The sequence below is a fragment of the Penaeus japonicus genome, unplaced genomic scaffold (assembly GCF_977035675.1).
Source record: "Penaeus japonicus unplaced genomic scaffold, GWHDUDI00000001_assembly GWHDUDI00000013, whole genome shotgun sequence".
NCBI classification, from domain to species: Eukaryota; Metazoa; Arthropoda; class Malacostraca; order Decapoda; family Penaeidae; genus Penaeus; species Penaeus japonicus.
The window spans coordinates 24,072,116-24,087,115 of NW_028234415.1; the positions used below are offsets into that span (position 1 = coordinate 24,072,116).

The 15,000-nt window shown below is 33.4% G+C and overlaps 1 protein-coding gene across 2 annotated transcripts in view; it reads left to right on the plus strand.

Annotated features, from left to right (window-relative positions):
- Window positions 1–15,000, plus strand: part of LOC122250542 (sodium/mannose cotransporter SLC5A10) — a 46,364-nt gene that overhangs the window by 23,077 nt on the left and 8,287 nt on the right. The window contains exons 9-15 of one of the 2 annotated variants that reach the window (XM_043012014.2): window positions 1–147; window positions 2,395–2,563; window positions 2,992–3,111; window positions 7,973–8,068; window positions 8,303–8,414; window positions 8,576–8,667; window positions 8,866–12,606. The exon at window positions 1–147 is cut by the window's left edge and continues 139 nt beyond it. In XM_043012014.2, coding sequence (XP_042867948.2) covers window positions 1–147; window positions 2,395–2,563; window positions 2,992–3,111; window positions 7,973–8,068; window positions 8,303–8,414; window positions 8,576–8,667; window positions 8,866–9,081 — 952 coding nt within the window. In that variant the 3' untranslated portion in view covers window positions 9,082–12,606. Of the gene's footprint in view, window positions 148–2,394; window positions 2,564–2,991; window positions 3,112–7,972; window positions 8,069–8,302; window positions 8,415–8,575; window positions 8,668–8,865; window positions 12,607–14,188; window positions 14,294–15,000 lie in introns of those variants that run through there. The other variant, XM_043012015.2, reaches the window with a different exon arrangement.

Consider the following 15,000-nt stretch of genomic DNA (forward strand, 5'->3'; position numbering starts at 1 on the left):
CAGAGGCGTGATGCTTTCAGTAATGCTGTCAGCCCTTATGAGTGATCTCACTTCTATCTTCAACTCGGCCTCAACGCTGTTTACAATGGACATGTGGACCATTTATAGACCAAAGGCCAAACAGAGAGAGCAGCTTTTGGTTGGAAGGTAAGAAGACTTCATAATATCTATATAGAATTTATATTGAAATATACATATAGGGAGACTGATGAGCTGATGTTATACTCATTACATGAAATATAGTATTTAAGCATATTCAGAGATGTGAAATTCAAATTTGTGATTATTACATGTTATGAACATCAGCATTCCTGGTAAAATTTAAAATGCTGTTCTACCTTTCCCCAAATTTTATTTACTAGTATAGCCAATTAGAATATTTATGATCCCAGGTTATTTCTCATTTTTATAAAGTAGCTGCATTTTTAAAAAGTAGAATATAGTCTGCAACTATAATACAACATATACACAGTCCAGACTTATCATCCCAGCTAGCACTCACACAGTGGGTCTAGACGAGATTCACATGGGCATTCGTGGGATAAGTGAACAAGGGTAAAGGGTGGGGGAAAGCATGAGTTATACATGGAGCCTATGGGTGCTTTCCTCAGTTTTTTTTTTTTTTTTTTTTTTTTTTTTTTTTTTTTTTCAATGGTAAAACTGCATAGTAAGTTTTTTGAAGAATTACAAAATGATCTCAGGAGGCAGTTGTTTTAAGCTTTATATGAGGATTGGCATATGGATAACAGGTATAACAGCAGACCCATATGGGCATCCTGAATACTACAATCATGTAGTTGGTTTGCTGTAAGATTGCCAAATCATTTTGGAGGCAAGATATGTATGAGATCTGGTGCATATAAGTATGTTCATTTGCAAAGCAATTGTATCTTACCCAGATCCCTTAAGATGAAATGTCTGCAAAATAATCACAAATGTTTTGCTCCTATTAAATATTTTAATGGTGAAAATACAATTTTTAGGCATATTGATAACTGCTTTTCATGGTATTTTATGAAATTAATTATCATTTTGCTTTCAATTTATATATCCTTCATTCTCTATTTCAAGGTCAACATTGGAACATTACATTTTTTTTACATTTCAATTGCATGGGCATGGGAGTGGCCAAACTGTTAACAATCACTTGCCTATATAAAGGAGCTAACCACAAATTTATATCAGTTATATGGGGGGGGGGTATCAATGTAGAAGGAAAACATGTGGAAACTCATGCTATAAACTCACATCATTGTTCTATTAGGGAAAGTGTCATAGGGGTGTAGAATGTATTATTTCCCCTGGTTATAGTCAGTAATAACTGATTTTGTTGAAAGCCAATTAGCAGTGAGAATATATTGATTTGTGTGGAATACTTATGCACATAGTACCCATATAAATCCCACTTATGGCCCACTAGGGTGCCTACACAGTACCAATATGGATTCCACGTATGTCCCATGTTTAACCCACTAAGGCAGCTCTCCTAATACCCATATGGATCTAACTATTAACTCTATATGGGACCAATCTTGGTAACCTGTGCAAAACAAATGAAATAGCCTACCCAAGGCCCACATGGGTCCCATTATATAGTGCTGGCTAGGATTGGTATGGTAACCATAGGGAGTGCTGTAACTGAAGCTTTCCTTGTTAATTAAAGATCATTCTTAAAGTATAGATACTTGTTTTGGTAGGAATGATATCTAGCATGACTTTTACCAAATTTTTAAATCTTATGATAATTTTACAGTAATGATAAGTTATCCGTTGTGTTACATCCGATATGGATTAGTAATTCTTTTTTTGTCATTGACAAAATAGAATAGCCATTGTGTTTTATTGAGGGATGACATTATAAATAGAGAATGTCTCTATGATCATTGGAAATAGCATGAGGATGTGAAGTCAGACTTCCTCTCTCTTGATGATTTTATATAGGTTGTGGGTAAAACAATTTTCGAATATAGAACATTTGATTTCTTGATGAATAATTTTATCTCTGATATCAGAACTACTTGCTTTCTAATTGTATTTGAGTATATGGAATCCATTCCAACAATTTTAGCTGTGTATTCTTGAAAGCAGAGGAAACAACCTGTAACATCTAATTGAATTTTCTTGTTAAAAGGTATGTACTGTGTTGATTCTACTGCTTGAGTTTTAGCCAACTTCCAACAAGGTCTTGCCTTCTAAAGGCATGTGTATCTTCATTACTTATTCTTTTCTTTCAATTTCATTTTCTTTTTCTCCATCTTGTGTATTGTGGGCACTCGATATGATCATCTGTCACACCACACCAGCTGTTGATTTTTCAGAATTCTGAAAGATTGGCGTATTTTTATCTTAAATAGAAACATCTAATACATATATGTAATTCAATTTTTCTTCCAGGATCTTTATTGTGTTTCTTGTAGTGATTTCTATTATATGGATCCCAGTGATAGAGCAGACGCAGGGGGGACAGTTATACATCTACATTCAGGCCATTGCTGCTTACCTTGCACCACCTATTGCTGCTATCTACTGCATGGCCATTGTGTGGAGACGAATGAATGAACAAGTAAGCGTCTTGTATCGTATATAACAGTCAAAGATTTTTTTTTTTTTTTTTCCCCTAGTTTAACCCACTCATGACAGGGGCATTCCAGCCTTGCATGTCACAATGCCGGGGCTTTCGAACGCTTAGGCCTAAATCAATTAAATGACTGGCACCATATTGTGCCACCCGGCCACCAGGCTTTTGAATGAGCGGTACAGTAGTGTACCACCCGTCCAGAGAGGGTTAATTTCCTTTTAGTAGATATATTTCAAGTTTGTTGAATGAAACTTTCAAAAAGTTTGATGCAATCAGATGGAAGGTAGTGATTGCTGAAAAACTGATCCATTGATGTCTGCTGATATCTACATTTACATTCAAACAGAGTAACTTGCAGAAATGATCTCAGCAGGGGTAGTGCAACCATATCTTCAATTCTCTTTTCTTCACAGGGAGCATTTTGGGGCCTCATGAGTGGCTTTGTGGTGGGAATGATCCGCATGTGTTTGGACTTCTACTATGGGGAGCCACCATGTAACGAAGAAGATAATCGACCTTTCATTGTCGCCAAAGTAAGTTTCTTGGCTGAAAATGTACCATCATTTCTTACATATGTAGAGTACTATTTTATTGTGTTTCTTCTCTTTGTAGTATGTAGAGAATGCTTTTTAAGTTTTTTATAATCAGATGTTACATCACTAAATATTCACTCTGGGTATGACCTTTTATGTTGACTTACACAACATGATTTAGAATTAGGAATAGCAATTGTATTTTTTTTAGCAATTATAAAATTACCACTACTACCATAATGTTGCAGGGAAATTTTATTGATAAGTATCAGGGAAAGGTGCATATTTAATTCCCAGTGCTTGTATGGTTGGGGGAAGTATTTATACATATTACATAGTTATGTATTGGCACAAAGCAGAAATAGGGATGTAATGTTCAACTTTTGTTTAGGCATTTAGGAAGTATGAATGGAGCATAGATTACAGACCAAGATTACAAATCACAAATATTTTGAAGAGATACTATTTGTCCTGGGAATCCTTTTGAATGCATTGGTACCTAACTTTTTCGCCAGCATTCTTCCTGGAAGTAGGTTTTAAAGGCAAAAGATGGTTTAATTATTGACGTTGAAGGGAAGTGCATCAAATTGATTTTTCTAGTGAGGTATAAAAAGTAAAGTAGATGTTCTAAGTAAATCTAGGCTGTATGATATGGAGATGAGATACAATCATTCCCACAAAAAAAGTTCTTGGTAGAGCATTGAATTTTAGTTGTCAGGTAATTAGACACCAATGTGATTCCACTTTTACCTTATATTTTTACTTCTGTTTGACTATAATTAGTCAAAATATGGAGAATAGGCTATCTAAACACCCTATTACAGGTTGTTTTTGTTGAATCTTGAGACTTTGGAACTACAGTAACAGGACATTGTGTAGTGACAATTTTCTGTTATGTGTAAATGCAAAGTCAGTAAAATTTTGTATACTGATAGTGCTATGAACTGGGAGCTGCATTTTCATAACAGTTTTTCAGACTTAATCCAAAATAGAAGGGCAGCTTTTCAAGATGCACGATCTTGTGTTCTTTCCCTCTATCTATCTTTCTTTCTTTCTCTTTTCTTTTTTCATCTTCCATTTATTTATTTATTTTTAATTCCACAAGCTAAAGTACCCATTGCCTTCACCAGTCCAGTATTACAATATCTACTTGATTGAATAGACAATTATAGATTGATGAAATAATACTGATTATTTCACATGAAGGTTTTAGTTTTAGTTTAGATTGAATGTACTTTTTTTTTATCTGTATATGTTCGCTGTTTGTATCCCAGACATTTCTACTAGCATTTCGTAGTCTATATTGTATAGTGCCGCAGTGCAATGTTATCCGCTATTGCTCTCTAGAATTATTGGTCAGCTTCAAACATCTTTAATTAACCAATAGAGTGCTATTATTTCACAGTTGATATTTAATGTTTTTAATCATCACCACTGTAAATTTACCATTTCATTTGTTAACTTGTATGGCCTTATTATCATCTTCCCTTTTTATTCATAAATTTCGTTCTCTTATAGCAGTAATAAACACTAGAATCCCAGTGCTGTTCCAGGCTTTATTTTCTTGTTTCTGCATTTTGTGTGCTGTGCATAGGGCAACTCTTAAGTGAAATTATGAAAGAACTCTGATTGATTATTTTTGCAAGCACATGGGCTGACCAATGAGAAAATTTATCACATGTGAGTATACATCTTTCTCATAGCTTCTCATTTCAATATGTTTGATTTAACATATGCACTGGTATGAAAATAGATTTAATGCTTCAATAAAGCAGGTTCAAAAGAAAAGAAAATTTCTCTCAGCATTTTACAAGGTATTTTCAGATTTTAACCACTGTATTTAGTCTCAGTTCTAAAGCATGTTTGAGATGGATATGTAGAGAAAAATTAGCCAGTTTTCCTAACAGGAAAATAGTTGTTGTTGTTTTTTATGAGTTTCATAGTTTTAGAATTTCATAAAATATTCTGATTATGCCAGAATTTAATACATTTTTGTCATAAGACTTTATACCAGATTGATATATAGATGTGATTTTTTATTAGTTAGCATTACCCTATACACTCTTGACATGGCAGGGCTTGAGTCACTTATATATATTTCCTTTTCTTTTTAACAAAATGATTTATGTATACATTAATTAGATTTTCAGTCTTAGTGAAAAGATTAAGGTTGATCAGACGTCATTTGTTTTCTTGCAGTCTGAGTCTAAAGGATGGTGAAATTAATTAATGATTTTATGGTCATCAGCCCTTTATCTTACTTATCTATGAGAGACACATCTTTAGACCATTCATTGGGCCATCTGGGCTTTTATTCCTCATTGATCATCCTCTGGTGGCCTTATCTTCTTGTCTTATGGCAAGGTGAGTTAGCCCACCTATCTATCATTTCATCCAAGCAAGCAAGACCCTTACTCCCTTAACCACCTGCTCAGGATAAGTTCTTTCTCTACCCATCAAATAGTGTGGTGTGTTTCCCTGCTGTATTGTCTGGTCCTGTTGTCTGGAATAGCACTAAGCTAGTGGGAGTTAGGAGTTTTTATCTCTTTAAGGCAGTCTCAACTGATGATAGAGTTAATATAGGTTTGTGAAGAGATTTTAGTTAGATCACCCTGCTCTGTATATGGGGTCATTCATAGCTAAAAAAAAAAACAAAGAAAAGAGAGGTGATTGAAAAGGAAAGAATAAGAATTATATATTAGTATACATGCACTCATATATGTATGTATATACACACATAAATAGATTAGCAAATGAAACGAAATGTGTCAAGAGTAAAAACTAATGTGGAAGACTTGGTATATAAATGTGACAGATTATATGTTGTATACCAAAAGTTTATATTTTTGAAATACATAACATGGCAATCACAGCAGCAATTTCAATTTTTAAATACTTTCAGATATATGTATATAGCATGTTTTTGCATGTACTAAACTATTTGAAATCAGTTTGAACAGAGATTTACTACCCAGAATTGGTTCTCTCTTCAGAAAAGGATCTAGTAGGGATAGGGCTTGGTACAAACAAGTCATGTGAAAGTTCATAGGTTAAGGTCTATCATTTCAACTAACTAGGAAGAATGGTGCACAAGATGGTCATGCTTCCCATTTTACCAGCTATCAGGGGCTAGTTTTTAGAAATTCATAAGTCACTGCCAACTAACACAGGTACCCTGACTGTCACACTGTTAGTGGAGATCATCTTTCAGGATGGCTCCATTTCCCACTTACTCTCATGCCCTTGCTTCAAGATTTGTGATGCTTTCTTTGGGCATGCCCTATAGGGTTACTTGTTCCAATTCTCCCTGCCTTAGGGATATTTTTTCCTTTGGTTTTGCTTTTGTCTTGATTTTGCTCTTACATTTACTTTTGGGACCTTTACCCTCAGTATGTGCAGTGAATCATCCTCCAATTGGTGATCCCTTACATTTCATTTTTCCTTGCTTGGAAAAGTTCTAGTGAATATACTTGGTAAACCATCTACATCCTCAACTTATTGATGTATACTAGTGACACTAGTTTCATAGATCAATTATTGGGCACTGGAGTCAGTAAATTGGATTGTAACCTACAAGACACTTGGGTTTTAGGTCTGCCATATAGTTCATTGGTCTACTTCATGCAGTATTTGTCACAACAAATTCTGTGTGATCTTATTTGTGTTAGGTGCATTTAAGCTTTTATGGCATACATATCTCTCTCTTATCCTCTTTCCCTTGTTCAACAATTAAAAGGCTCCTTTTGTTTTCCTTGCCATAGTTTATTCACATACTTAGGTGTCACAGCTTTTTAGTCTTTTAGTATTACCTGTCTATACTTTTCAGTTAGCAGAGTTAAGTCTACAAAAATGCCGATTCATGTATAGCTAGTGCACACAAACATCCCATTAAGGCTCACTCCCTCCGTCACAATTTGTCTCTCAGCTTATACTTACAAAGAGTTTATCATTCATGAACTGAGTTCATATTTTCAGTCTAAACAATCTAAGTTCACTGATTTATTGATCAACCATATTGCTGTATCGCATTTAGTTATTTTTGAGTTTGAGCAGTCACCATATTGCTGTTTCTGGTATTTAGGCCTATAGGTGAATTCTAACCTGTTTTTATTATGAACAACTGCAATATATATCATGATAAGTTATGATCAGTAAAGGCTGATGAGAAGGAATTATGGAGCTACAGCTAAAAAATAATAATTTGCTTTAGCTTGATTACTTTCAGCTTGTACTTTGGTAGTGCAATTGTGTTCTTTTGAAATAATCTCATACCTTATACTTTCCTCATTGTTAAGTACAATTCATAGAATACAATGCATTCTCACCATTCCTTACCAACAATATTCTTGCAATATATGCTTACAAATGATAAGGAAGGTAGGAAAAGTGCCACTGTGAAACTGGACATAGTTAATTAGGGATGTGGTAGGATTGGCCTCAATAAAAAGGGCTACTATGAAACCGTGTATGAAATTTCTGCTAAATATTTCATGCATGAATAAAAGCAGTGGTCAGGATGGTGCTTATTCCAATATTTACATAATGAGAGCATGTTTAATTTCTAAGTGGGGATAAAAAACACAGGCATATAAACAGACACCAGTACTTAGGGTATGATATGTTATTCATCATTTATAGGATCTCTCCCCCATGTTGTACTCAAGTTGTGAAATTATCTCTTGTGAAGTAATATTATGCATCTTGAAACAGCAGAAAAAGCTGGGACAGATTGGATTTCTTTTGTTTCTCTTCTGGTTTCCTCTTTTCTTGAAAATGCGATACAATAAATAGAAAGAGAAGGTAACATCCATTGCCATTTTAATAAAGGCAGTAGCTAACATAACACTTTCTTATATTCCAGATTCACTATATGTACTTTGCAACAATATTGTTTTGGCTGACTGTTATTGTGGCTGTTGTAGTGAGTCTTTTGACAAAACCACCTGAAGAATGGAGGGTCAGTATTAATGTTTTGTAATTGTCATAGTATTGTAGATGAAGATTTGATTGCATTTATACTGTTTTTCACTGATCTTACCTCATTGTTGTTGAGGAAAAAAGTTCAAAAGATATATATTAATTCAGAATCAAGAGTGATCCCTAAATTAATCTAATGAGACAGTAGCAAGACAGAGAACTTTACTCTGACTTTTAAAAATTCTAACAAAAATATTTTCATTGAAATACATAGCTTATTCGGACAACATATTTAACACGCTATGATCGTCGAGAACGGCAAGACGACCAGGAGATGAGGGAATGGAAACAGAATGAACTTATGGAGGTTGGACAACAAGACCAAGGTAAGGTTTTATCTTCACCATAAAATGTAGAAAGGAAATGTGTTCATGAAATGATCTGTTTAGGTACATGAGAACAGTATATGGTGATATATATGTTAAAATAGTGTCTCCTACTTTATCGATCATGATTTCCATATTTATTCCTCTTTTTTATTGCACAGATGAAGTTGAACATGTTCCTCACCGTGATACTCCATGGTACCAACGGTTATACAACTGTATATTTGGTTTTGATGACTCCGAAAAAGCACAGGTAAGAGGGTTTTTTTTCCCTCTTGTAGGTGAATGATACAAAAGGACAGAAAGTCACTTTAAAAATGGAAATACTTGACTATGAATGTATAAAAATTCAAGAAATTTTAATTTCTATAACAGGTGAAAAAGTGAGATATTCAAATATTTATATAAGCTTTATGATTTTGAGTAATTTCTTCTTTTATTCTTTTATCAGGAACAAGCTATGGCAATGAATGAACACATTGCTCAGCTAACAACCCTTCACCAAGAACCATGGGAGAAAAACCTTCTGAATGTGATGCTTGTAATAATCATCATCACAACAATAGCCTGCTACACATACTTTTCTATAAATCCTTTTACCGAAGAAGAGGTTAAGGAAATTCAGCGGAAGAAATTAGAAGAGCTGGGATATAATGATCTTTTATGAACATATTGTGTCTTCACTGCTCCTCTCTGAAGGCTTGAATTTGCTTACAAGGCATTTATTTATTACTCTTCATTGACGACAATGTCATTTCTATTGTGTCACAAAGTGCCGTGGGTATGAATGTATGCCATCTCACAAATGGATAGTAATATGGAAATTATTCATATTATTTGCTTTGACAGAAGTGTGTTGTGTGTTTCCCCTTCCATAAGGTGCCTATAATGAATGTCTGGAAGGTCTTCACCTGAGTGCATTAATTTATATATTTATTATTTTACTTTTTACAAAACTCATTCTCTTAATGAAGTATGCATTTCTTCAGATATGCAAGCACATGCATGCATGTTTCTTTTTTCATATATTTTTTCTTTTTATACACTGTTGTATGTATGAACATTTTTTTCCTCTTCATAATCATTTCCATTGCAGTTCAGCTTGTATGTTTTCATACATTTATTCAGTAAATGTATGAATGTTATTTTTCAAATGGCTATGGTCACAAGCTAATCTAAAGAAAATGATGTCTCATGAATGTACCAACTGCAGTTACTATTAGTGCCTTCTCATCTAAAGAAGGCAAGGTATATTACTCTGTATTAAAATAATTCAAGTTATTATGTTTTAGGCTGGATACATATTCATACTCATATATATCAAAGTATTTTTATGTGCACTATTTTTCCCTTTGTGTTGCCATTTTTGTTTGTCTTCTTAAAAACTGCTTTCTTTTTTTTCTTTGTGAACAAGAATTTTTTTTTTCTCACTCTCTCTTAGAAAATGCCATTTTTTGGGAATAATACACTATATGATTGCAAAATTGTGTGCGTGTGCGTGTGTGTGAGAGAGAGAGAGAGAGAGAGAGAGAGAGAGAGAGAGAGAGAGAGAGAGAGAGAGAGAGAGAGAGAGAGAGAGAGAGAGAGAGAGAGAGAGAGAGAGAGAGAATACATGGAGATGTTAGTGTTCTTTGCGGTAAGAGCCTGTTTCAAAGTGTGTGAAAGGCTCTCTTTTGTATGCATTTACTGGTAACTATCTAGTTCTGAAATGTTTAAGGTCAGATTTCTGTTTTTAATCATTAATTCTTATTGTTGATTTCTACTTTTATTTTTATATTTTTCCTTTTTTTTCATTTCTTTTTCTGGAATTTCAACAAAGGTTATGGTTATAGTATGATATTAATCATACAATGATAAGAAAATACCATAGTGAAGTCTGTATAAGTATCATAATACTGTATGTACTTTGGAAAGTATAATATCATCTGAAATTGTATCATAATTGACATATATGTACACATAGCACACATTTATATCAAGGTTTTTTTTTCTTCTTCTTCTTCTTCTTCTTCTAAAAGCATTACAATACAGAACAGATATTCTTTTATAAGCAAATTTTTTAGGTAAAGTTTCTATCAAAAAGGGTGCAAAACAGTCAGACATTCCATTTCCATGAAATTTATACAGTTCTTTACTATAGTAATTCACAAAGGCTGTAAAATCCTTAAGCTTTAGATTATCACAGAGTTATATAGTAAATAAATGTGAAGTGTATTTATTGTCTAATGTGCATGCATAGTGCAGATAGACTGTGGATAGAAATATACTGCATATTGACTGTACTTACAAAGGCAGATATTTTAAGATACGCAAGAAAGGGTATTTTAAACATGTGCATACCTGATGTTTTTTAAAGATTTTTGTCTGTGTAATTATACATCTTGAATGCTAAAGTATAGTTTCATATTTATTACTATGACTGACAGATAATAGAATTCTGTACAACCAAATGAATCTGCTTGAAGTTTCACCTACTTCACTCACCTACTAACCTACTCACTCATGAACATATGCACACACACAAAGAGGGAAGAGAACAAGCACACATACATATACCTGCAAACTTAAATACACAGAATTTAGACACATGTTTTCGTAAGAAACTATAAAGGTAAGTGCAATTGGGTTCAGAAATACCAAACACACTCCCACATGCACAGGAATCTGAATACGCAGTATTCTCAGTATTGTACAAGTCAAGTTTGAGTTGTAACAATTACATACAGTATCATTTTGTCTTCATATTAAATTATGTGAATTCTTTTTAATTTATGCCAATAGGTTTTTTGTTACCTCTATCATTACAAAAGGAAAAGTTTACAATGCAATACAGATTGTTCTACTATATTTTGCCTAGACTTTTTCTTGTCCATGGCTTTCATAGCATCACTGTGCAGATTATTTGTGTTATGTAGGTAGTTGCATGTACTTAGCTACATTACATGTGTATTTTTACACAGCATCAGAATAACTTTTCATTATAAATTCATAAAAGCACTTTTTCTACCATCCAGCATTCTAGCACCCACAAAAACCTATTTGTCCTCCTTCCGTGACAAAAAAGTTGCTGAGATTAATGAAGCTGAAAGTAGCAATATTAAGCTTTGCCTTTGTGTTGTTGTTGTTGATGTCTATTTATTTTATACAATTTAGTAAACTTCGTATTGATATTTGATGTTATGTATAACATGTGTAAGATGGGATCTAGTTATCTGACATGAATAATCAGAAATGTTACCCTAACTACAGTTATACAGTTTGAGCTTGTTTGTAATTGTATAGAGCATGGTCACTTCAGCACCAGTGTAGACTTAAAAATATAAATTTTGTAAAGTATTGAAAATATTTTTTTGTGAAATATTTTGCTGCACAGAGAAATTTTACATATTCAAGTCTCACAGTTCTTGAAGAGACAGCTGCATGTATTATCCACAAGAAATGTTCTTTCTATAGTTTCTTGTATGCAGTATTCATATATAGGAATAAATAATTGCAATTCTATACCCATCAATATTCAAATCAGTAATAGGAACAGCATAAAGCATATAATTAAAATCAAGGAGTAGGCAGGCATAAATCGATTTTGAGTTTACGGAAATGTAAATAATTCCAAAAACTGTAGTACATATTGTCTGAATTGTGAAGTAATTATTGGTCAGGAAAGGATTACTTATCTAGACAGGTGATTTTTTAACAAGGAATACCATCTTATAATAGGAAATTATGAAAATGATATAGCTTATTTAAGACTGAATATACTCTATTTTTTTAATATATTGCATGTCCTTTTTGGAATAGGATTGCAGGGTTTTTTATCAATATACTTGAATAGTGCATATTATAAACAATAAGAATAGTATTTTTTGGCTGGAATAATGAGAGTACGAGTCTCCACATGATCAACATTCGATACTCTGATGTATTTTCTCTGATCTCGTGAAAGCTGACTAGTGAGTGAGTCTTTTTTCACACCAAATTCATCTGTTCAGATTTCTACAACATGAATTATAATGAAAATGTTAATAGATTGATTTTTATCATATGTTTTGTTAGTATTCTTATTTGACTCTTATCACAATTAAAGTTTCAATGATGTTGCTTTTGCATTCGAGGAACTATCCATGATGTTGCAAGAAAGCTGTGAAACCTGTGAAAAAAAAAACAATAATAAAACATAATGAAATAGTGAAAATATATATTTTTTATAACCAGTTTACATTAAATCATATGGTACCTAAAATTAATATCAAAATAATGAATTTTCTGAGAATGTTTTTGGGGAGAAAGGGGTGGTATAAAAGAGGGAAATTATTAAATGGATGGGCACATACATGAAAGCAACCTCTTCAAGGCACTGTTTCTTCTAATGAACACTGATCTTCATGTTACATAGAAAAGGATATTAAAATTCTTGTTTTTTTATGGTTTCTAATAGTGTAACTCTGTACTAATAGTTATAGACAATCGCCCTATAGAAATATGGCAAAGAAGTCCAAATGGATATTACATACATCTGAAGGTCCTCCCACTCATTAGGGCACTCATCACTCTTTCTCTCTTTCTCTCTCCTTTCTCTCTCCTCACCTTCCTCTCTCTCTTCTCATTTTCTTCTCTTTCTCTTCTCTCTCTTTCTCCTCTCTCTCTCCTCTCCTCCCTCTCTCTTCTATCTCTCCTCTCTCTCACATTCACCATACCAGTATCTCTCTCCCCTTTCTCTCTCCCCCCCCCCCTCTCTCTCTCTCTCTCTCTCTCTCTCTCTCTCTCTCTCTCTCTCTCTCTCTCTCTCTCTCTCTCTCTCTCTCTCTCTCTCTCTCACACACATTCACTATTCCAGTACATTTTTGATAATCATATCTTGAACTTGTAATTAAATGGGAAAAAGCATTTGGTGAAGATGTTTGCCATTTTATCAAGTACCCAGTTGTAATGGAAAAAAGGATTAAAAGATTTCTTCAAATGTTGGCCAATTCATTCTGTAAAAAAGGGATTGGGAAACATTGTTAAAAACAAACAAATGTCATTACTCTGGCCATTCAACAGAACCATACAGATGACTCTGCTTTGAAGCCCAATTAAACTTAGAGAGATGGGGTAATTTGTTGAAGTGATTAATGACAAACTGGATTAATGTACTACTAAAGTTTATTTTGATGCTGAGTTCCTGTGTTTTGGGTCCTCAGCATGATTTGTAGTTCAGTCAAGCAGGGTGGAACAGTCCAGTCTAGAGGGAGATTTAGTGAGATTTTTTCTTAGTTCATCTGAATCTACTTGATAAAGCAAGGAGGAAACATGGAATTGATTTATTTACCTTAATTATATTAGACTAAAAGAAAAGATTTACAGAGGAAACTGAACATTCAAAATTTAGGGTTGTGTGAAATGTTATTGCAGATATCCAGATTATGGTTGACATCTTTAATAAGCAGGTTACTTAACCATAACCTTTAACATCACAGTTCTAAATACCAGGCATGAGAATGCAAGAATGAAAGTAAATGATTCCTTCGCATTTTTAGCTGACCAAATAATATAAAAAAACAATACCCATATCAGTAGAAGTGGGTTTGGGAGAAAGAATGATATCCATTTAGCAAGAAATTTGACAAACTAAAAATGTTGCAAAAGGATGCAATAGGATAGCATCCAGTCATTCTAAAAATTAATAAATAAATAAAAAACAAGCCCATGGTATTAGACTGTTATGTTAAATTCTTAGTTCCTTTTCACATGCTTAGTTTACTTTAAAGTCTACTAACACAGGTTTTATCCTTCAGGTGAACACTCTACCAGAGTACACACAAAAGAGGTTTGGGGGACGACGCATTCAAGTCTACTTGGCAGTTCTCTCTCTTGTCCTCTACATATTTACAAAGATATCTGTAAGTACCATCCTATCCCAAGTAGCTTCTCATGGAGATTTTAGTTGTATTATGTTAACGGTGCTTTGTTGGATTTCGGAGATGAACATCTTTTTGGAGAGCATTATATGATATTACTTACATAGGTATGTGTAGTACACACTATTGGTGGTTACAGGGATTTATCTTGCCAACAATATGGAGTGTTTTCATTTTCTTCATATCCCTTGTTTATATTCCCAAGAATGCACACCTCAATGGGATTTCTCAAATTTATCAAAATGTTTCTAAATAAAGGTTTATAGTAAAGTTTTACAGTGAAAACTTACATTCCAATCCCACATCCAAGTCCTGTAATCCTTTTTATATATGTTAGGGTAATTGTGTATTAGAAAAAGCAAGATAATTGTTGTAGTCAAGTTGTAATCTGGTTAAAAAAAATCAATGCCATGTGGTCATAAGGCGAGTTTAAAAATTAGCTGAGTCATGCCTATGTCCAAGTTGCTCTTATTTCATTATAATTTGTCAATACTTAAAAAAACCGGAGAAATTGGCATGGATATTTTTTTCATATAATTCAGTAAAGAAGGTAGTATATCTCCTATCAATGCTACTTTTATTATTTCTGATAGTTTTACTTGACACCACCTGAATACTGTACAGTTCTATTTTGCTTTATACAGTAAAATTATTTTTGTAAGTAGTTCAAGATTTGGTTCATGTTCCCT